General features: G+C 39.4%; 1 protein-coding gene across 5 annotated transcripts in view; it reads right to left on the reverse strand.

Moving 5' to 3' along the window:
* The window catches only part of LOC140480570 (tyrosine-protein phosphatase non-receptor type 3-like), a 220,608-nt gene that overhangs the window by 114,073 nt on the left and 81,411 nt on the right, over positions 1–25,124 (reverse strand). For all 5 annotated transcript variants that reach the window (XM_072575577.1, XM_072575574.1, XM_072575576.1 and 2 more), the window contains 7 exons: positions 20,936–20,988; positions 15,872–15,992; positions 15,323–15,410; positions 12,644–12,732; positions 10,763–10,826; positions 6,209–6,381; positions 3,211–3,345 (listed from right to left, as the gene is read on the reverse strand). In XM_072575577.1, the coding sequence (XP_072431678.1) occupies positions 3,211–3,345; positions 6,209–6,381; positions 10,763–10,826; positions 12,644–12,732; positions 15,323–15,410; positions 15,872–15,992; positions 20,936–20,988 (723 nt within the window). The remainder of the gene's footprint in view (positions 1–3,210; positions 3,346–6,208; positions 6,382–10,762; positions 10,827–12,643; positions 12,733–15,322; positions 15,411–15,871; positions 15,993–20,935; positions 20,989–25,124) is intronic.

Here is a 25,124-nt window from a genome sequence, read left to right on the forward strand (position 1 = left end):
AGGTTAGATGTCATGGAATACAGGGAGAACTAGCCATTTGGATACAGAAGTGGCTCAAAGGTAGAAGACAGAGGGTGGTGATAGAGGGTGCTTTTCAGACTGGAGGCCTGTGACCAGTGGAGTGCCACAAGGATCGGTGCTGGGCCCTCTACTTTTTGTCATTTACATAAATGATTTGGATGCGAACATAAGAGGTACAGTTAGTAAGTTTGCAGATGACACCAAAATTGGAGGTGTAGTGGACAGTGAAGATGGTTACCTCAGATTACAACAGGATCTGGACCAGATGGGCCAATGGGCAGATGGAGTTTAATTCTGATAAATGCGAGGTGCTGCATTTTGGGAAAGCAAATCTTAGCAGGACTTGTACACTTAATGGTAAGGTCCTAGGGATTGTTGCTGAACAAAGGGACCTTGGAGTGCAGGTTCATAGCTCCTTGAAAATGGAGTCGCAGGTAGATAGGATAGTGAAGGTGACGTTTGGTATGCTTTCCTTTATTGGGCAGAGTATTGAGTACAGGAGTTGGGAGGTCATGTTGCGGCTGTACAGGACATTAGCTAGGCCACATTTGGAATATTGCATGCAATTCTGGTCTCCTTCCTATCGGAAAGATGTTGTGAAACTTGAAAGGGTTCAGAAAAGATTTACAAGGATGTTGCCAGAGTTGGAGAATCTGAGCTACAGGAACATACTGGGGCTGTTTTCCCTGGAGCGTCGGAGGCGAGGGGATGGATAGGATAAATAGGCAAAGTCTTTTCCCTGGGGTCGGGGAGTCTAGAACTAGAGGGCATAGGTTTAGGGTGAGAGGGGAAAGACATAAAAGAGACCTAAGGGGCAACTTTTTCATGCAGAGGGTGGTATGTGTATGGAATGAGCTGCCATAGGATGTAGTGGAGGCTGGTACCATTGCAACAATTAAGAGGCATTGGGATGGGTATATGAATAGGAAGGGTTTGGAGGGATATGGGCCGGGTGCTGGCAGGTGGGACTAGATTGGGTTGGGATATCTGGCCGGCATGGATGGGTTGGACCAAAGGATCTGTTTCCATGCTGTACATCTCTATGACTCTATGACTCTAAGTGAAGATCTCCTAAGAGTACAAGCAAAGCCCCATGATTTTTGGGAGTTATTCTTTTAAAGTCAGCGTTTTTAGGATAGGGAATAGCATCCAAATGTTTCTCAAGAGGGAGAGATATTCAAACTCTTTTTACTATCCACTCTTAACTAGATTTTCTCTTCCTTCTTCTAGACTTGACAGATCTCTCAGATTGCCATGAAAATGTAAGACATCACTGTCATCTTTGTGGGGAGAATTAGGAACACGTTTGGCCCATTGCCCTAGCAATTCAAGATTACTTTTAACCCAACTTCATGGAAATTCTAGGCTATGGTGAGGTCTGCAGAGGATATACCTGGTGCCCACACTTTTTATATGGAGATGCATTCCTTTTCAATGGAACCAAAATATATTTCATGAATTAGTGCTATGACAATATCTACATAAAGTAACTACATATAGTATGCTTTAAACATTTACTTGAATGAATAACTTAAGTCAAGCACATCTTAAAACAATCACCATCACAAGTGGATTTAAATACAACTAAGAATCCTGAGAGGCAGTTCCCAGTAACTGGACCCCACCTAGTGGTATATCTGTGGAAACAAATCACTTAGGTGTGTGTGTGGGGTGTGGGGTGGGGCGTTGGGGAGGTGGTGGAAGGCAAGAGCAAGGAGGAAGAGAAGGGAAACTAGCATGTCAAGTCTTTATAAATCCATTCAAATTAATTCCAGGAAATTCCACAATTGTTTATTTGAATAGCTCGATCTATCCGCGTAACCACCCGGTGAATATTTGGGAACTTGCAAGACAATCTGAAATTGCATGGTAATTGTAATAAAAGTGTGCATTATGATAAAGTGGAAGGGGATTAGATCTTTGAACAACGGTATGCAATCCAGTGAGAGATTTTAGTAATTACATTGAAGTTAAACATTCCTTTTATATCAATCTCTCTAAAATACTATTCGTCTCAAAACATGGTACACAGGTCAAGCTGCACCCCTGACAACATAGATAAATGGGGTTGTAGAATAGTTAGAAAACATTTTGAACAAAGGTCGTTTCTTTCAAAATTGTTACAATTATTTGGTTACAATGGTGAATGAGTCATTTTTTGGACCCGTCCTGTCCAATGGAATATCACACCACTGTGCAGACAGATGTTATACAAATAGAAAAATAAACTGTCAGATAGAGATTTTCTTGCAAAAATCACAAGTTAAATGATTTTCTACCCATACTCCATTCTACACCGGGTGTTGGGTAGAATATTCTATTAATCTTATTGAGTTGATTTAAGTGGATAACTCAAATCCAGCCAAATATCGCATCAGAATTTACTGTTCTATAATTGTCTAATGCAATTTTTCCTATTTGCTTGGGGCATCTCAATGTGATAATTTTAGTTAATTGTCTGCGTCTTTGTGGGTGCTTAATTGTGGAATTTGAGATTCTAATCTTCATGTGGGCTCAGGTCCAAACATAGACTCCTACAACCAATATGCTCAGGGCCACAGCTTCTATCTTCAAACTTGTATAACTAATTTGTTAGTAATAGCAAATGTTCCACATTTGTTCTTAATTTCCGTCTGCTATTTATCCGAGCTGCGAGGGCGGGCTCTTATGACAGAGGTGGAATGTTTCTACCTCTGAGCCAGGAGACCTAGGATCAAGTCCCACCTTCTCCAAAGATGTGTAATAACATCTCTGAACAGTTTGATTAATAAATATCTATCCTAGCTGAGAAGACACAGTGGTACCATCCCTGCCTCTGGGTTTGAAGGCCTAGGTGTAAGTGCCCTCAGTGTGTTTCAACATGTCTGAACAGGTTAATTAAAAATAATTATTCTAGCTGAGGGGAAAGGCAGCTGACTGATTCTTAGGAATTGACCAATGTGACTTTATATTGGAGCTGTGCATTGGTTGAATGAGAAGATGTCATCTCTGGCATTTTATTTCAGCAAAATATGGCCTTTCAGGCACATATCCCAATGAAATTGGTATCTGTCACATTTCCTGTCACACTTGCAGGACATATTAGAACACGTGTGTTATACTATTGTGCTGTTCTCTTTATTCTAGTTCCAAACAATAAAGATGTTAGCTTCCTATAATGGGATAAAACATTTTTGTTAAGTTATTTACCAATCGGGTGTAGATGGTGGAGAGCGCGAAGGCAGACTTCTGGTTTCCAACTGTTCAACTGATACAGACTTTCTTAATATTGGATTCCAGACCATGCCACCAATGACACGATGACAGAACTGATTGGCAATTGTCCTATGGCAAACAAAGATTAAAAACTTTAAAATTGTGATTCTTTTTTTAGTTTCATGTCCTTTCAAGGTAAAGAACAAAAGCTGGAGAATCCAAACTTATTCACTCTTTTTAAATATCAAGTTTGATATAATACACATACAGGGGCGGCACGGTGGCACAGTGGTTAGCACTGCTGCCTCACAGCACCAGAGGTCCGGGTTCAATTCTCGCCTCAGGCAACTGACTGTGTGGAGTTTGCACGTTCTCTCAGTGTCTGTGTGGGTTTCCTCCGGGTGCTCCGGTTTCCTCCCACAGTCCAAAGATGTGCAGGTCAGGTGAATTGGCCATGCTAAATTGCCTGTAGTGTTTGCTAAGGGGTAAATGTAGGGGGTATGGGTGGGTTGCGCTTCGGCGGTCAGTATGGACTTGTTGGGCCGAAGGGCCTGTTTCCACACTGTAAGTAATCTAATCTAACCTAAAAAAACCATCACCATGACCGCCTCAAAAAAAAACCTTGACTCCTCTATTTTCATAAATTCTAAATCATATTTACAATTTCTCTTTGCTCTCCAGGCTCCTTAGACATTTTATTTAGAACCCAAGCATGTTCCCTTCATGAAAGAACTTCATGCGTACATCCCTCAAATCAGGCTTCCTATCCTGTCACAGTACCAAAATACCTGTTGTCAAAGTTTTTAGCTGAGAAGACACAGTGGTACTGTCCCTGCCTCTGGGTTTGAGGGCCTAGGTGTAAGAATGGACTATTCTTGTGTTCTCTGCCTCAGTTCCTTATTGCTGAAACTCTGGTTCGTGCCTTTCTTCCCTCTTGATATGATCACTCTTTATTCTAGCCAGCCTACTTCATCCTAAAAATAAACTTGGTTACCTAAACCTGATACGACTGTGATAAATGAAAACTATCCCTACTTGTGTTGCTTGCAGCTTTTGACATAGTTAATCACACAATCCACTTCTGCAAAAGCCTTTTTGTCATGACTCGGTTAAGTATGACTGTATTTGTCCTTCTAAACATTGAGAGAGAATCACTTGTAATGCTTTCTCATCCCATTCCTAATTTTTACTTTAGGTGTTCCGGAGGATCTATTTTAACCTCATTATTTTGCATCTATTTCTGCCCTTTTAACTTCATTGAAAACGCAGCATCAGTTTCAGTACATATGTTGATAATATTCAATTCTGTCGATGTCTCTTTGCCCCTCTAAATGATCAGTCTACCTGTCCAATACACAGTGCAGGAGCAGAAACTCCCTCTACCTAAACATTATTAAGTCATCACTCTAGCTTATCACCACAAACTTTGCTCCATTAGCACTGACTCAATCACATTCTGGAAACTGGAGGCTTAACAAGGGTGTCCACAAGCTCAGTGAGTTTCTAACCACATAACTTCATGCACGTCATCAACTTCCAATTATCCAACATTGTCTTATGCTGTACCTTAGGAAGGTGGTATTGGCCTTGGAAGGAGTATAACATAGGCTTACAAAGAATGATTCCTGGATTCCATACAGTGAGGAAACAGGTTATTTGGCCACACAAGCCCATGCCGACCCTCCAAAAAGTAACCCAACCAACACCATTCCCCTACCTTATACCATACCCTGACTCGTGCATCTACAACTATGAGCAATTTAGCACAGTTAATTCATCTGATCTGCACATCTTTGGATTGTGGAAGGAAACCGGAGCACCCGGAGGAAACCCACGCAGGGAGAACATGCAAACTCCACACAGACAGCCACCTGAGGCGGGAATTGAACTCGGGTCCCTGGCACTATGAGGCAGCAATGCTAACCACTGAGTCACTGTACCACCCCAATTATGCAAGCTAGATTACACCAATTAGGCCTGTCTTCTCTAGAATTTAGAAGGCTAAGGGGTGATCTAATCAAAGTCTTCAAGATATTAACAGGAAAAGACAAGGTAGGTAACAGAAACACTATTTCTATTGGTTGGGGATTCGAGAACTAGGAGGCTTAGTCAAAAACATTTGGGTCAGGCTAATCAGGAGAGATGTGAGGAAGCTCTGTGACAAAGGGTGATAGGTGTTTGGAACTCTCTTCCAGAAACGTCAGTTATTGCTAAATCAGTTGTCCATTTTAAATACGAAGTAGGTAAACTTTTGTTAATTAGAAGGTATTAAGAGATATGGGCCAAAAGCAGATATATGGAGTTAGGCCAGAGATCAGCCATGATCTCATTGAATGGTCTAACAGGTTCAAAAGGCTGATGGGACTATTCTTGTGTTCTCTGCCTCAGCTCCTTATTGCTGAAACTCTGGTTCATGCCTTTCTTCCCTCTTGATATGATTACTCTTAAGTAATTCTAGCTAGCCTACTTCATCCTAAAAATAAACTTGGTTACCTAAACCAATACTTCCATATCTGAACTAAATATCTCTCGTCTTATGTTTCTTTTCATGTGTTTTATGTCTCCACTAATTTGCCATGAACCGCAAGCCAATGTTCTTGAAATGAAATAATCTGAAAAATAAATACAAACATCCAAGTATATCTACATTGAAAACCTGTTTTTAAAAAGTACTGCAAAAGTAAATCTTTGTTCAAGACATAATTTTGCATTGTTTGCTGTGCAAACAGGATGAATGCACGAACTAGGGCAAAAAAGTAAACGAAAATTGGGTAAAGATTACAAGGATTATTCACTCGACAATATCCAGAATGGACTGTGTTACTGATACTATGAGTGATCATGAAAGTCAGTACACCCATTAATTCATGAAAACAATTAAACGACTATATATCTGTTGTGACATACTGAGCTGTAATGTTAGATGAATAAATGCACATCTCTGCAAACAGTTGAAGATTACTTCTTAAAAGAATTACAAATGCAAGCAAACCTGTTCTGGTTTCTGTGGCCGAGTGTAAAATAGTTTGAAAGCATTTTTTTCTCTTGAGGTAGTGGCTTCTTTGCTTGAAAGAATGTGTGATGTTCTACACATGATTTCCAAAGAATTTTACATGCTCTATAATTAAGCATATTAAATCCAATAACACACTCTTGAGATTCGTTCTGTCAATTAAATGAATAGATTAGCAAAGTTAGACATCTTCAATTATAGTTGCAGAAAGTTGTGTTGAACCAAAAATATTGAAAAAAAAGCACATATCAACCACCTAATTAGAGATGTACAGTGCAGAAACAGACCCTTTGGTCCAACTCATCCATGCCGTCCAGATATCCCAACCCAATCTAGGCCCATTTGCCAGCACATAGTCCATAACCCTCAAAACCTTTCCTATTCATATACATATCCAAATGCCTTTTTAAATGTTGCAATTGCTCCAGCCTCCACCATTTCCTCTGGCAGATCATTATATATAAACATTACTATATGCGTGAAAAAGTTGCTCCTCAGGTCTCTTTTATATCTTTCTTCTCTCACCCTAAACCTACGCCCTCTAGTTCTGGACTCCCCACTCAAGGGAAAAAAAAACTTTGTCTATTTATCCTATCCATGCCCCTCATGATTTTATAAACCTCCATAAGGTCACCGATGCTCCAGGGAAAACAGCCCCAATCTATTCAGCCTCTTCCTATAGCGTAAATCCTTCAACACTGGTAACATCCTTCTAAATCTTTTCTGAATCCTTCCAAGTTTCACAACATCTGAAAGACAACCCTCCACCAGCACCCTCTGTCTTCTACCTTTCAGTCAGTTCTATATCAGAATGGCTAGTTCTCCCTGTATACAGTGAAATCTAACCTTGCTAGTCAGTCTCCCATGGGAAACCTTGTCGAATGCCTTACTGAAGTCCATATAGATCATTTCACCGCTGTGCCCTCATCAGTTCTCTTTGTTACTTTTTCAAAAAAAAACTCAATCAAGTTCATGAGACATGATTTCCCATGCACAAAGCCGTGTTGATTATTCCTAATTATTCCTTGCCTTCCCAAATACGTGTAAATCCTGTCCCTCAGAATTCCCTCCAACAACTTGCCAACCACTGACGTCAGGCTCACCAGTCTATAGTTCCCTGGCTTGTCCTTACCACCTTTCCTAAATACTGGGACCACGTTAGCCAACCTCCAGTCTTTTGGCACCTCACATGTGACTATCGATGATACAAATATCTCAGTAAGAAGCCAAGCAATCACTTCCTGAGCTTCCCACTGAGCTCTCGGGTACACCTGATCAGGACCTAGGGATTTATCCACCTTTATGCGTTTCAAGACATTCATCACTACCTCCTCTGTAATATGGACATTTTTCAAGATGTCACCATGTATTTCCCCACATTCTATATCTTCCATGTCCTTCTCCACAGTAAACACGGATGCAAAATACTCGTCTAGTACCTTCCCTAATTCCTGTGGCTCCACACAAAAGCTGCCTTGCTAATCTTTGAGGGGCTCTATTCACTTCCTAGTTACCCTTTTGTCCTTAATGCATTTGTAAAACCCTTTTGGATTCTCCTTAACCCTATTTGCCAAAGCTATCTCATGTTCCCTTTTTGCCCTCCTGACTTCCCTCTTAAGTATACCCCTACTGCCTTTGTACTCTAAGGATTCATTCGATCTCTCCTGTCTATATCTGACATATGCTTCCTTCTTTTCTTAACCAACCCCTCAATTTCTTTAGTCAACCAGCACTCCCTATACCTACCAGCCTTTCCTTTCACCCTAACAGGAATATACTTTTTCTGCACACTCATTATATCATTTCTGAAGGCTTCCCATTTTCCAGCCTTCCTTTGACCTGCAAACATCTGCCCCCAATCAGCTTTTGAATGTTTTTGCCTAATACCTTCAAAATTAGCCTTCCTCCAATTTAAAACTTCAATTTTTAATCTGGTCTATCCTTTTCCAATACTATTTTAAAACTAATAGAATTATCATCACTAGACGAGTGCTCCCCCACTGACACCTGAGTCACCTGCCCTGCCTTATTTCCCAAGAGTAGGTCAAGTTTTGCACCTTCTCTAGTAGGTACATTCACATACTGACACAGAAAACTTTCTTGTACACTCTTACCAAATTCCTCTCCATTTGAACCATTATCATTATGGCAGTTCCAGTCTATATTTGGAAAGTTAAAATCCCCTACCATAAACATCCTATTATTCTTACGGAAAAATTTGTAAGGAGATTTCAGTTATTTCTCAATTTCCTGCTGACTATTTGGGGGTCTATAATACAACCCCAATAAGGTGATTATCCCTTCCTTATTTCTCAGCTCCACCCAAGTAACTTCCCTTGATGTATTTCCTGGAATATCCTCCCTCAGCACAGCTGTAATGCTATCCCTTATCAAAAACACCACTCCCCCTTCCTCTCTTGCCTCTCTTTCTATCCTTCCTATAGCATTTGTATCCTGGAACAATAAGCTGCCAGTCCTGTCCATCCCAGAGCCACGTTTTTGTAATTGCTGTGATATCCCAGACCCATGTTCCTAACCATGCCCCGAGTTCATTGTCTTCCCTGTTAGGTCTCTTGCATTGAAATAAATGCAGTTTAATTTATTAGTCCTACCTTGTTCTCGCCTGCTGATTGTTTGAATCACTTACTTTCTCAACTGTACCAGTCTCAGATTGATTCTTTCCTCAGTATCACCCTGGCTTCCCCACACCCACCACCCCACCACCGCACACCACCAACCCCCCCCCCCCCCCCACAAACAAAAACTAGTTTAAATCCTCCCAAGCAGCTCCAGCAAATCTCCCTGCCAGTATATTAGTTTCCTTCCAATTCAGGTGTAATCCATCCTTCTTGTACAGGTCACTTCTACCCCAGAAGAGATTTCAATGATCCAAAAATGTGAATCCTTCTCCCATACACCAGCTCCTCAGCCACGCATTCATCTGCTCTATCCTTCTATCCTTACCCTCTAGTTAGAATTCACACAATTTCCTATATGTGACATGCATTGCACTATCTTGTACGACATTAAGTTTTGATGATTGCCTGGTTATGGATTATATTCTTTAAATTCAGATCTGTAAAAGTCTTTTCATAGAAATTTGGAACTAGTATAACATGAATTTCGGAAGCCAACTAATATCTTATTATTTCTAAGAACTAACCATAAAACACCAATATTTATAGAGATAAAGGTACTGGATATTACACCACCTCCACCTAATACTCTGCTTCCTCCATCTTCACTGAAAAAATACCAGCTATCCAACAGTGAGTTAAAAGTTAATCCCACCCTAGTCCTGCAATATTGTCACATTGTCACGTGTTTGTTTCACCTTTCAAAATCTATTTATAAAAGATCTTTTCCATGATGGGACATACTACAATATACTTAGCTTGTGAAAACCTCATATCATTCAGCACTAGCAAAGTGCAGACATGCTCCTCGTGCAGTAAATCCAACCCTACCAAGCAGTCCTGATAACCATATATCAATCTCTTTGTAGCATAGTTGCTGCATATTTTCAGTTTTACAATTCAGAATGGATAATGTATAAAGAGTCATAGAGATGTACAGCATGGAAACAGACCCTTCGGTCTAACCCATATCCTGACCAGATATCCCAACCCAATCTAGTCCCACCTGCCAGCACCCGACCCATATCCCTCCAAACCCTTCCTATTCACATACCCATTCAAATGCCTCTTAAATGTTGCAATTGTACCAGCCTCCACCACTTCCTCTGGTAGCTCATTTCATACATGTACCACGCTCTGCGTGAAAAAGTTGCCCCTTAGGTCTCTTTTATATCTTTCCCCTCTCACCCTAAACCTATGCCCTCTAGTTCTGGACTCCCCGACCAAAGAGAAAATACTTTGTCTGTTTATCTTATCGATGCCCCTCAATTTTGTAAACCTCTATAAGGTTACCCCTCAGCCTCCGATGTTCCAGGGAAAACAGCCCCAGCCTGTTCAGCCTCTCCCTATAGCTCAAATCCTCCAACCCTGGCAACATCCTTGGAAATCATTTCTGAACCCTATCAAGTTTCACAACATCTTTCTGATAGGAAGGAGACCAGAATTGCATGCAATATTTCAACAGTGGCCTAACCAATGTACAGCCGCAACATTACCGCTCAACTCCTGTACTCAATAATCTGACCAATTAGAAAAAGCATACCAAATGCCTTTTTCACTATCCTATCTACCTGCGACTCTACTTTCAAGGAGCTATGGACCTGCACTCCAAGGTCTTTTTATATATATATAAAATAGGTGTTAAATAAAAGCTGCTCATTTGTTAAAAGCACCAGCAAAAGGTCGCAAATGCCATCATGTATAAGTGTAAGCTGGCATTTACTTACTGCAGTTGCTGATCCCGTTATCACCACCTATATGGTATGAAATCCCCAAATGCTATCAAGCTGTATACACTCCCAAATTGCACAGCACATGAGACCTGCTATTCATCATGAAAATCTAATCAACTACACAAGCACATCTTTTGATTACAATATAAATGTACAGTACTTACAGGTTTTTCCCTTAGCTGAATGAAGAAACGTTTCCTCTTGAAAGAAATCTTTGTTATATTTACCCTGAAAGAAGAATATTCTAAATATACCGCCATTTAAAAAAAAATCTGGATTTCTGCATTACTGAAACTAAAGGTTTTAATTGGCAGAATGGCAAAAAGTATACAATACAATGTTAAGAACACTTAGGGGAAATTTGTTTTTAATAGAGTCAATCTTGACTTCATGCTATTTTGTAAAAATGATGAAAATCGTCATGAGTCTATATTACGACTCTCCTGATTTTTATTGAGCAATAACTTTAAATGGAATAAATCAGCAAAAATAAAAATCTGACAATGGCTATAAGATCTCTTCTATTGACTATTTTATGACAGGTCTGAGAAATTTATTGTTTGAAGTGGTAACAAGTAGACTAGGTAAAGGAAAAAGTTAAAAATCATAACACCAGGTTATAGTCCAACAGGTATATTTGCAAGCTGCTCCGAAAGCTAGTACATCCAAACAAAACTGTCAGACCTTTACCTGGTGTTGTGTGATTTTTAACTTTGTCCACCCTAGTGCAACACTGGCACCTCCTCATCATAGATAAAGGAGATAAGGATGCAATACATTTCAATTTCCAAGGTGGCATTTGATAAGATACTACACATAAAGCAACTTAATAAGTGATGAGCTATGGTATTGGGGGTAGTACATTAGCAGGGACAGGAGACAGGCTAACTAATAGAAGATGAAGTTGGGATAAGGGTACATTTTCACAATTGCAATTTGTTATGAGGAGTCCTGCAAGGATCAATGCTGTGGCCACAATTTTTAAAAATATATATTAGTGACTTGAATGACGCAAGTGAACATATTCTAGCCATTTTGTAGATGACACAAGAACAGGCAGGAAGGCAAAACTGAGGATGACACCAAATCAACAGTGGAATATAAGCAGGTGAAATGAGTGGGCAAAAGCATGGCAGATGAAATACAATGAAATAGTTGGAAAATGTGAGGTGATGCACTTTGGCAGGAAGATTAGGAGATTGTTGTTTAATGGTGGTTGGGACGGGGTGAAGAGACAGAGACTGCGACAAAGAGACTGCAGCAAAGCCAGAGGGAGAGGGGCAGAGAGACACACTCCCACAGACAGCCGGCAGAAACTTGCAGCACAGAGGGATTTGGCATTCCTCATGCATAAAATGTTGGCACCCCAGTTCAGCGTATAATAGGAAAGGCAAATAGAACATTGTCCTTCATTTCAAAGGGAATAGAGTATGAAGGTAGCAAAGTCTTTCTAAAGCTATAGAAGGCACTAATCAGACAACATCTAAATTATTGTGAATAGGTTTGGTTTCCTAATCTATGGAAAAATGAATTGGCATTGGAGGCAGTCTAAAGAAGTTCACTAGGAGATTCCAGGTATGGAGGGATTTGCTTATAAGGAGATATTGAGTAGATTGAAGTATAGAAAAATGAGGTGCGCCCTTATTGAAACATGTCAAATGCTCAAGATTCAACAAAAATTGTGTATGGGATTTACATGTGAATGGGAGAGGCCAGTTGTTGCATCAATTTATTTTAAATTACAGCACACTGGAGGAAGCGACACGTAATAATCTTAGAACAGATGTTTGCCCCCCCATGTGACAAAAATCAATAATAAAGGCAAAATAAATGCTCTTCAATGCAAAAGCCAACTGTCTGCATCTCTCTTCTCCCCCACCACCAGCTCACAAAGCAAAGACATTAAATGTACTCTTAGAATGGCCTAAAAGTACTCCTTTCAAGAAGGTACTGTATTCAGATAAACAACTAAATATCTGAAACTTAAGGAATATTCATACCATACCGTGTCAAGTAACACAAGCCAAATAACTAAGAATCATTACCAGGGATAAAAACTGATTCGAGCCATATTTCGATAGACACGCAGTCCTTCAGAGGATATCCCAATCTTTATTTCTAAATTGCCTTGATCCTAAAATAAATAAACGAGTAACTCACAACAATATGCCCAGGTCTGTAAGGCAGGCAATGTAGACAATATATTGAGTAGATACAGCAATAAGAATTGAAGAGATTTGAGCACATCATACCTTTTCATGAGGAAGTCAATTTCTCAGACAGGATAACACTTGACTTGGTGGCTTTCTTGAGACTGGTTGAGGTTTTTTTTAAATTATAGCGGGGATGGGGGAGTGTAATTTGCTGTGGGCCAAGATACAACTGAATGAAACTGGATAAATTAGAGATTGTAGATGGTGAAGGATGGAAGATTAGTCAGGAGAGCATTGGAATAGTTATGTCTGAAGGTGACAAAGTTATGAATGAATGCTTCAGCAGATGGTTTGAAAAAAAGGCAATTATGGCCAATTTCACAGAGGTCAGATTAGATAGTCATTATGAAAAAACACAACTAATCCATAACAGCATACATATTGATCATCTGTGCAATAAGTAATTTAATTAATAGCAATCAGCATAGATTGAGAAGCAGGAGATAAGCCTGATCAACTTCTGAGGAAGTGGGAACCAAGTGCTATGGGCACAGTGCTATGTTCTGGTTTACTTTTGATGAAGTCTTACGTGAGAGGCTGTTAATTTATCCCAAACTCTGTGGATTCAGTTTAAATCATGGAAACTTATAAGAAATTGGTAAAGCAACAGGAAATTATGATTGTGGTGCAGCAGCAAAGTGAGAGGAAATATTGAATGAAGTAGCTCAATACTAGTTCAATTATTGCTTCTAGTGTACATAAATTGCTTGCATTCAAAAAGTAGCTACATTTGCAGATGATACTAAACTAGGAAGGTCAGTGCCATTAGAGGAGAAAGTTCAGAAATTAAAGAATGGTCAAGACAAATATTAATTCTGTAGAACAATGGCAGACAAAATTTCATGTTGCCAAGTATAAAAATAAAAAGGATAAACAGATTACATACAACCATCAGAAGTGTTAAAATAGTTATGAAGCCAAAGCAAACTTTGGATCTTCAACAATCATAAATTTTGCAGAGAACCAATCAAGGAACGATAAAATACTAAACTAAACAGCTATCCAACAGTAAAATCCAAGTTACAAAAAATAGCCCAATCAAAATACCGTCATCAACTCACACCTTAAAAACTGTACTCAGTTCTGATAGCCAAGAACACAGAGATAGCCAAGCTTCTAGCAAGTGTAGAGAAAATCAAGTTATCTAAGATACGATGAATCACAATTAAACTAGGACTCTTTAGTCCATACAGGGAATACTTAAAAGATGACCATGCTAATTAAATGCAATATTTGTTGTCCTCCTCTGAATCACCTACGGGTGGATTCTCTCAACATATGTATTCTAAAGTTCAGGGATCTCTACTGTCTGCTCTATTTGCTTTGTTGGGTACAGGAGGACATCTCATCCTGATTCTCTCAAATCAATCAATTAAACATATTGAATACAGAATTGAGGAGTTTCTATTTCTTCTAACTTTTGAAATTCATCACCTTCATGAACAAAATGCCAAATAGTTTATAAAAAATATGGTAGAAATAAATCGAATTACTCTTCTTCCACAATTTGGATTTGTAGGAAACAGCTCCTTTATGAGCGGTTATGTAATGTTTTTAAGGTTTTGTAATGCCAGACTGCCGTAAAGAATGACAAACATAAAACTGAGGGCACATCCCAAAAAGCAGCATACACACTGTGGATGTTACCCAAATGAGAAGAAAACTACCTTTATGATGGATGTCAACATCAAGTGCTGGACAGGTTCAGCAAGTCTAACAGCATTTGAGGAAAGAGAAACATAGTTAACATTTTTGAGTCCAAAATGGCTTTTCTTTGGAACTGAAATGTCCTAAGACAAGACACATTGAACTCTAAACGTTAACTCTGCTTTCCTCTTCACAGATGCTACTAGACCTGCTAAATTTTTCCAATGCTTTGTTTTATTTTAGATCTCTAGCATCTCAATATTTTGCTTTTACTTTCGATGTCATTTATTACAGATGAAAGGAGGCAAGCTTTATGCAAAATTTTTTTGCTGAAATTAAATAATGTGCGCAAACATTTTTTTCCTTTTGGTGCAAGATTGCATTTATTATATTAGTCAGTTCCACTATTCATAGGGGAATAAGGCTCAGTTTAAACAGTGTCAACCTTACACTAATGGATCTCCTATTGTAATACTGTCTGGTTATTAACCTACCCTGCACCTTTAAGGTCACTGCACAAAGGAAGCATAAGACATGGTTAAAAAAAAAACACTTTTTTCCAAAAGGCATGAAAAACCACAACAGAACTCTATCTCACAAATTAATGAAAAGCAGGCTAATTCTTCTTTCCAATGCTGGTGAAAGAGTGTATCAGGAAATAATGTAGATCTAGCAACAAGATGAGAAACCCAAAACTGCATTCTAATTAAGCTCAGTAACATGACTTTCGATTTATTTGTGGAGAGAGGAGAATTTGAAGGCTGAGAAACAGCAAATTGCCCCAAATAATTTTAATCAATCACATTTCCACAAATTGGAATAAAAATCAATTACAAAGTTGATCATTTGCAGTGACAGGCTTACCCTTGCATTGTGCAATTCCACGCCATAAAATTCAAGGGTTTTTGCTATACTCAGGTAACCAAGTTCTGCTTCTGTTTGTTTAAGATCTCTAGAAAATGAATTTAAAAAAAAACAAGATTGCCATGGGAACAACAGAAAAGGATTGCACAACAGTTCTAAAATATCACAGCATTTTACATAATACAAAATTAAATTTACTGTGTCAAAGATTTATGTGCAGAACTTTGCATTAAACAAGTTAATGAACTAAGACTGAGCTGCAAATAGATCTCAACAGCACCACTGAAGAACATTTTATTGAGTTAGTTTATTCACTACTAAACACAATTTGAGGTTATATCCAAACAGTTGTTAGTCTACAGAAGACATTAAGTGATATACTGGCATTACTGTAACAACGGACCAGATAAAATGGATGCAAAGTGAAATTAAGTAATTATTAAGTTACAATTGTGTAAAATTTTAAAACACTACAATTTAAAAAAGCTAATTAGAAACTAATTAGTTTATTTTTACTATAGTCCTTTAATGAAAGCACTTTGGTTCTACCTGTGTTGTTTGTGCAAGGACATCACATTAGTTCGAAATTCTTGGTTTTTATCGAGTATAAAGTGGAAGTTTTCTATATAGCCAGGTTGATGCTCAGAAGGATTGTATTCTCCAAGTTCAGCTGTAAGGTTTAATCAACCATTAATATGCATATAATTGTTACCATTCCATCACACTCTTCATTTTTTAAGCAAATAGTCCAGGTTCCTTTGCATATTTCATTCATTTTAAGCGACTCCTGCAACTGGAAAATTGAGGCTAAAAACCACCTCGACTAGGATTTCTCACAGCTTCAATAATATCTCTGCTTTTATGGAATTTTATTCAATTTGCATTGTGCAATTTTGTATTAAACAGTGAATAATAGTTAGCTTCAGATGAAATCAAAATCACCAAAAAATCTGCCGTTTTTTTAGAAATGAGATTTTTCTTTGTGCGTGTGTCAAGGACCACAGAACATAATCTTTGAATATTGGGTTGCACTTTTAAGATTGAAGTGGGGAGGAATTTCTTATGTGCGGATAATGAATTTGTAGAATTCTTTACAGCAAAGGCCTGTTGAGGTTTGGTCATTTAAGTATATTGAAGGCTGAGATAGCCAAATTTTTAATCACTAAGGAATCAAGAGTTTTGGCAAAGAAAGAGGAAAGTGGCATTAAGAATTATCAGACCAGCTATGATCTCACTTTCCATATCTATCCAGTCAAGTCCTCTAAGAATCTTGTATGTTTCAATAAGGTTGCCTTTCATTCTTCTATATTCCAACAAGTACATGCCCTATCTGCTCAAGCCCTCCTCATAAAGACAGTCCCTCCATACCCTGGTATCAGCCTAGTGAACTTTCTTTTGACTGCCTCCAATGTCAGTATATCTTTCCTGAATTAAGGGAGCCAAAACTGTTCACAGTATTCCAACTGTGGTCTGACTAGTGCCTTACATGTCTTAGCAAGACTTTTATTTCAAAGAGAATGGCTTATAAAGACTAATGTTTCCTTTGCCTTCCTATTACCTGAACCTGGTTGCTAGCTTTTTGTGATTCATAGACGAAGATTTCCAAATAGCTCTATTCCACAGCTTGCTATAGTCGTTCTCCATTTAAATAACATTCAGCGATATTTTTCCGACCAAACTCCATAATCTTATATTTCTCCACATCATATTCTTCCTGGCAAGTTTTTGTCCATTCATCTAATATGTCAACATCCCTCTGCAGACTTTGTGTCACCCTCATTGCTTGCCTTCCCACCAATTTTTGAGTCATCCACAACCTTGACTATAGTACCTTTCCTTTTCTCATCCAAGACTATTCAAAAGTTTCACTTCCCCCATAAGTAAAGAAATTCCTCACTTCAGTCCTAAATAGTTTTGACATTTATCCTGAGAATGTCTCCCTGGTTCTACAACCCCAGATCAGGGCAAACATCCTTTCTGCAACTCTCCCGTCCAACACTAAGAATTTTCTAAATGTCAAATGAGATCAACTTACATTCTTCTAAACTCTAGAGAATACAGGCCATCTCCTGTATTTTACTCTTATATAAGAAGCAAGAGGATAACCAGACAAAGGGTTGGTCTACTAAAGCATAAGGAAGGAAGGTTGTGTGTCAAACCTGAGAAAATGGGAGAGATTCTCAATGATTACTTCACATCAGTGTTCACTGAGGAACGAGAGGTGAAGAATGCTGAGATTAGAACTAGAATTTGTTTAGATTAGAGTGGTGCTGGAAAAGAACTTGCTTACTCTGGATCACGTTGTCATAAGGAGTGAAGATCTGTTGAGTAGGCTAAAGGATATTAAGGTGGGTAAATCCCCAGGATCAAATGGGATCTATCCCAGGTTGCTGAGGGAGGCGAATGATGAAATATTTGGGGCCCTGACAGATATCTTTGCAGCATCCTTAAACACTGGTGAGGTGCCGGAGGACTGGAGGGTTGCTCATGTTGTCCCCCTGTACAAGAAGGGTAGTAGGGATATTCCAGGTAACTACAGACCAGCGAGCCTAACGTCAGTGGTGGGAAAGGTGCTGGAGAAGGTACTGAATCTATTTATGTTTGGAAAAGAACGGGCTTATCAGTGATAGACAACCTGGTTTTGTGCGGGGTAGATCGTGCCTTACCAACTTAATAGAGCTCTTTGAGGAAGTGACCAAGTTGATAGATGAAGGAAGGGCTGTTGATGTCACATACATGGACTTTAGTAAGGCATGGTAAACTAATTGAGAAAGTGAAGTCACATGGTGTGCAGGGTGTTCTAGCTAGATGGATAAAGAACTGACTGAGCAACAGGAGACAGTAGTAGTTGAAGGGAATTTCTTGAAATGGAGAAAAGTGATCAGCAGTGTAGCACAGGGATCAGTGCAGTTGGGGCCACTGTTGTTTGTCATATACATAATGATCTGGAAGGTGGCATTGTTGGTCTGATCAGCAAGTTTGCAGATGACACGAAGATTGGTGGAGTAGCAGAAAGCAGAGGGGACTGTCAAAGAATACAGGATAGATAGACTGGAGAGTTAGGCGGAGAAGTGGCAGATGGAGTTCAATCCAGGCAAATATGAGGCAATACATTTTGGGAAGTCTAATTCTAAAGCAAACTAAACTGTAAACGGAAGAGCTTTGGGAAAAGTTGCTGAGCAGAGAGATCTGGGAGTTCATGTCCATTGTAACTTGAAGGTGGCTGCACAAGTGGATAGAGTGGTCAAGAAGGCATATGGTATGCTTGTCTTCATTGAACAGGGTAGTGAGTATAAGAGCTGGCAGGTCATGTTAAAATTGTACAAGGCATTGGTTCGGCCGCACTTAGAACACTATGTACAGGTCTGGTCACCACATTACCAAAAGGATGTGGACACTTTGGAGAGGGTGCAGAGGAGGTTTACAAGGATGTTACCTGGTATTGAATGTGCTAGCTATGAAGAGAGGTTGAGTAGGTTAGTATTGTTTTCATTAGAAAAATGTAGACTGGGGGGGGACTGATTGAGGTCTACAAAAGCATGAAGGGTATAGTCAGGGCAGATAGATATAAGCTTTTTCCCAGAGTGAGGGACTCAATAACGAGAGGTCACGTGTTCAAGGTGAGAGGCAAAAAGTTTAAGGGGGATATACACAGCAGGTACTTTACACTGAGCGGTAAGTGCCTGGAACGCATTGCCACCAGAGGTAATAGAGGCAGGCATGGTAGATTCATTTAAGGTGAGTCTAGACAAGTGCATGAGTAGATGGGGAGCAGAGAGATAGATGCCTAGGAATTGGGAGATAGGTTTAGACAGTAGATTTCGATTGGCTTAGGCTTAGTGGGCTGAAGGGCCTGTTGCTGAGCTGTAAATTTTCTTTGTTTTTTGTTCCTCAATCTCTCTTCAAAGTACAATTCTGTTATCCCATGAATTAGTGCGATGAAGTTCCACTGCACTGCTTTATTGAAATTATGCCCTTTCTTCAATAAGAGAACTAAAGCTGGACACAATATTCCAAATTGGGTTTCACCAAGGTTCTATGCAATTGTAGAAAGGCGTTATTAGTTCGGTACTAAACACCTCTTTCAATGGAAGGCCAAAATACCATTTCTTCTTAACTGCTTGCTGAACCTGCATGCTAGCTCTCAGTGACTTACGAATAAGGACATACAAGCTCTTTTGGACAAGAGTACATCCCAACAAAATTTCTCACAATTTAAAAATATTTTGCAATACTGTTCCACCTGTTATGGTGGGTAACTTCATACTTAGCTCCATTATATTCTACCTGCCACATTTCCTAATGCTTTTAGTATCCATGTTCTTAAATGTTTGGATAAATTATTGATTTGGTGTATTTTTCACAGCATAGTCATTGCACTGATGATCTTTCTATTTGCATTTTCCACCTCTGGCACACTGCTGAACATTTTGGTGAATGACCTGCACCGCACATTCCTTAGAATCAGCTCTATGCACTGCCAAGTGACTATTAATCTCCCATCAACTTTGTGCCTATCTAGTTTTTTTGCCTCATTATTTGTGACACAGTTTTTTTAAGATTAGATTAGATTCCCTACAGTATGGAAACAGGACCTTCGGTCCAACAAGTCCAGAGCGACCTTCCAAAGAGATCTTCCAGACTCATTCCCCCCCACCCTATGGGTAGCCCTGACTAATCCACTATGAGAAATTTAGCATGACCAATTCACCTTTGGATTGTGGGAGGAAACTAGAGCACCCGGAGGAAACCCACGCAAACACGGGGAGAACGTGCAAACTCCACACAGACAGTTGCCCGAGGCGACAACTGAACCCGGGTCTCTGGCGCTGTGAGGCAGCAGCGCTAGCCACCTAGCCACCGTGCTGTCCTTAGTTGATGGCTCATTTTAAATTAGATTACTTAGTGTGGAAACAGGTCCTTTGGCCCAACAAGTCCACACCGACCCTCTGAAGAGCAATCCACCCAGACCCGTTTCTCTACATTTACCCCTTCAACTAACACTATAGGCAATTTAGCATGGCCAATTCACCGAACCACTGTGCCACCGTGCTGCTCTTTCTGATAAATATATATCTGACTCAAAATTTCTGCAGAGCTAGTTCCGTTCCAACTGTTTCTTACTCATTAGTGAACATTTCCAAGCATTTGATCATATTCATGTCCTAACTGAATTTTGTTCTACATTGATCAAATTTTTTTAACATTCACAACTCAACTTTTCTGTAGTGTTCTGGAGCTCATCAAGATGTCAGATTATTCCCAACGATAGCATGAATACAAATTGTTGCTGCAAGCCTGACTTTTTCTGAAATCAGTAGATCTTTTTAAATGGAAAAGCACGAGGTACGTATTTGCACAACATAGGCTGTTACTCATTCTAACTGGGGACAGTTTTAGGGTGACAATGGTAGTTTTGTTCTAAAAAGTTTATAATTTACAGATTTGAGAGTTCAAGTTAAGTTCAAGGAAGAGCTTGACAAATAATTAAAATAGGCATATTGAAACATTTCCTAAAGAAAACATTATTTACATAAATAAATAATCAAATGCCAAAGATACTAAATCATAGTCGGATTACTGAAAATATTATGCTGCACTTTCACTACTTACACTGGACTGCATAGGAAGCAAGGAAGGCTGCTTTATTGTGAGGACAAGGTAACCTGGAAAACACAAACTTGGAGCTTATATTATCAGAGTAATGTGATAACATATGGTTAATCACATATCCATTAAACATCCATGTGTGAAACGCACCACACTAATCAAGTTTATGATAGAGTCTAAACAAGTACTTCTCATTATTATGCAGTTGCACTGTTACATAATCAAGCAAGTCTTTTGCAACATCCTTGTGCATCTGTACGTTTTTTTCAATTTAATTGAAATAAATGAAAGTGCAATTCCACAACTTCATACGAAAATTTTTTTTTTTTTAAAGTTGTTGATCAATAAAAGCTTCTGAAAATCATTCATCATCAGTTACTTCAAAGAAACAACACAATCTACATCTTTCAATCAAGCTCTATATTGGGCCTTAAGCCTGGAAGTCAAAGAAATTGAAAACCCTACAGTGGCACAACAAGCAAGGATGAAGAATGTTTCCTCCATTTAGGCTCTGTGGAAGGAAACACTGATTTAAACACAAGGACTGGAACCAGCAAGGTATACTGCAACCAATTAGATGAATCAAAGTTCAGGCTACAAGCTTCTGCCATCCAAAGCTTGTACTACAAGTATTTTCAAAATAATCTGGGAGAGCAGGGAACCTCCGATCATAAATACTAGCTGTCTCTAGGATACCTGACCAACACAGGGGCTACAGAATCAAAACATACAAACATGTAGAGGTAGTAAGGGGTTGGACAAGACTTTTTAACTCTGATTATAAATAATCAGCAATAATTTTGGTCAATAATTGATCAAAATTGTTTCTGTTTGTCTACCTCAACTCCATATTTCCACGCAATTGCTATTTCCATTAGTATCCACAAATCTATTGCCTTCTATCTTTTGTAGAATCATTGACTAACAACATTGTTCCCAGCTCTCATGGTAGACATTTCCAAAAGTTTCAAACCCTTTCAAGTTAATTTCTGTCCTCAGTCCTAAATTATTGACCTCTTGTTCTGAAAATGTGATTGGATATTTGATTTACCAGCAAGGGAAACATTTTCTCATCTTCGATCATATCGAACCCTTAAGAATTTTATATGGTTTAATTAGATCATATCTCAAGCATATAAGCTCTAAGGAATACAGGACTAATCTATTCAATCTCTCCTCAAACGGTCAATCCCTTCATCTAACAAGTCCAGTGAAAGTCTCAATGTTGTCAATGGTGAGTATATTGATTTGGGGATGTATCAGGGAAAGTAGACAACACTGTTCTATTCGGTGTTAAGGGAAATGGAACTAAGCCTAATAAATTTCAGAAGTCCTTGGAAAGCATCAATGGCTTGTACTTTGATAACATATTGAAACATCCCGAAGGAATTCAAAAATCCAACACAACAAACACCAATCATGAATTTAAAATGTTATAGAAACGTGATCAAAGGTGCCAGGGACACAGATCTTGAACAGCTTTAGAAAATGACATGGTAGAAAATGGCTGTAGGAAGAGAACATCTCTATATAAAAAAAAGGGAGAAAATCACTAAGTAGAGTACAAATAAATAAACCCCTCTCCCCACCCCCCAAAGACAATATTAAACAGTAAGGTAAAGAAAGGGATTAATGTTAAAAAAAGGGGGAGGGGGTGTAAACTGGAGTGGGGGGGGAGAGCAAAACAACATCAATTAACTCTTGCAATTTATCTAAGAGTCCCCCAAAAATTTCCTGGCCTTTTCCGGCGATTCGAAGTTACACACGGACCCTTCATGGTTAAAGCATAGCGTTGCTGGGTAGTGCAAGGAGTACTGAATATTTAAGTCCCTTAAACACTTCTTCGCTTCATCAAACGCCTTCCTTTTTCGGACCAGAGCTGGAGAAAAGTCATGGAATAACGTAATCTTGGATCCTTTATAAATCATGGCTTGGGGATCTTTCCCAAGATTTCTGGAAGCTTCTAAGAGCATCTGCCTCTCCTTATAGTCTGCAGCCGGAACAGGACTGGGCGGAGGCGCTGGTTCGAGCCGGGCCTGAGTATTGCAACCCAGTAGGCCCATTCCACCCTTACCTGGCCTGATCCAGCCTTTAGATTTAAAAGCTGTGGAAGCCACTGCTCAAGAAACACTGTAAGCTGGCCTTCCTCTTCCCGTTCAGGAAGGCCCAGCAAATGAATATTTTTTCGACGACCTCGATGTGATTCTCTTAGGTCCGGACTCGCTGTTCGAGAGTCTGGACCCGATCCACGGCCGATTCTGCTATAGTCTCAGAGGTCGCAGCCTTTAGCTCCGCCCCTCCAACTCGGCACTCGAGTTCCTTGATGTCTCGGTCGTGCTTTTGGAGCGCGACTGAGTGTGAATCCCACTGGCTCCAGGACTCTTCGATGAAGGCGTCGATCTTAGTGTCAAGTTTGGAGACTATTTCCACGAGGATCGCCACCGTAGGTAAGTCCCCTGGGGCGGCTGCGAATGCCTCAGCTGCAGCTGGGGAGGGGTTCCTGCTTGCTGAGAATTGCGGGCTCCCTTTCCTTTAGTCATTTTTACAGGAGATGAGATTGTTTAAATTCAGTACAGAGCAACTAATTACATTAAGTAAAAACTATTTTAAGTGATTTGATGAGTGTGGTGGAGGCAGGTGGCCCACTTTGCCCAAGTCTTGGGAGGAGCACTACAGACTCAGACTTGCTGGGTCGCCACCATCTTGGATCCCCCGAGAACATCTCAAAGAACTGCTACAATACTTGATCTTACAAAGAGAATTCTGGGGAAACTTAGGAGGTCTGGCAGCATGTGGAGACAAAAAGAGAGTTGACATACTGAGTCTGGGGTGTGTCTCTTCTTGTGATCATGCTTTCTTTTTAAAAGATTATTTTGTCCTTTTTTTTGAAAAGAGGTTGTAAAGACAGAGGTGGCAAAATGGCTACTGCCTAAGTCAACATCAGAGGAGGACTTAGTTTTTTTGTAAAACAGTTGCACAATGGAAGGGGAATGGCCTTCAGGCATTCTAGTTTTTTTTTTAAGTTGTAGCAGTCACAAGATGTTTGAGTCCAAAAAGTGTTGTAAGCTTCAGTACATCATTCCTAAATGACTGTTTCTGAAATCTCTCTGGATGTTGTTCCCTCCTGCCTTTAAGAATCTGTGTTTGAATTTATCTTTTTGCCAGGGGGTGTGTTTATGGGATGTTAGTATATTGGAACAGTTAATTAAGTAAGTTACTTTATTGAATATTCAATTAAGATTTCCAATAGTGTTTAAACAAATTGCATTTTGTTTAAAGCCGAGTGGTTTGACCAGTATCAACACCTGGAAAACCCACTTCACGTCTACCTTTAAAATAAGAAAAAGGTTAAGGTCTAGGCTACCTTCTTAAAATATTTTGAGGGGGTCTGGCCTGGCCCATAACAATCTCTGCTTTGAAGAGGAGTCATAATGGACTCAACGTTAATTTTGCTTCTCTTTCTACAGATGCCACCAAGTCTGCTGAGTTTCTCTAGCATTCTTTGTGCTTGTTTTACATTTCCAGCATTTACAGTACTTTGTTTTCACATGATGCTTGATCAACAGGAATAAGGTGCAGTAAAAGATTAACCCTGATAGGTGTACTGTGATCAATAATTTAATGGGACAGTAAATCAGGTCTACGTACACATTCTGCAAATACTCATCTGCATTACTGTTCCAGCCTTTCAAAACAGGCCCTGACATATTTGGGTTGAAAGCCCTACTTCAATCCCACATAGCAGTACTGAACTTTAACTCGAACCTCTGATGCTTGATGTCATGTGAACAGAAGATCATATGTACTTAACATATGTTTTATAGATTCGGGAGAAACTGTTCCCAAACAAACAGATTATAACTGTGTCCTCTGGCCCTCAAAAGAACCAAAATGCAAGAGGAGAAATTTTTCACACAATGTGTAGTTAGGGTACAGAATATACTGCTTGGAACTATGGTGGAGGTGGGTTGAATTCAGGAAATCAATAAGGCATTGGATGACTATTTAACTATCAATAATGTGCTGCATTATGTGGAAGAAATAGAAAATTAGGAGAGCGACTGCAGATACGATGGGCTGAATGGTCTCCTTCTGCACCATAACAATTGCGTAATTCAGTGTACACAGAAAATTTGCAAACTCTAGGAAAATAGTATTGAGTAAAATATTAGAACTGCAAGTTGAGAAGACC

The sequence above is a fragment of the Chiloscyllium punctatum genome, chromosome 8, assembly GCF_047496795.1.
Source record: "Chiloscyllium punctatum isolate Juve2018m chromosome 8, sChiPun1.3, whole genome shotgun sequence".
In the NCBI taxonomy this organism is placed as follows: Eukaryota; Metazoa; Chordata; class Chondrichthyes; order Orectolobiformes; family Hemiscylliidae; genus Chiloscyllium; species Chiloscyllium punctatum.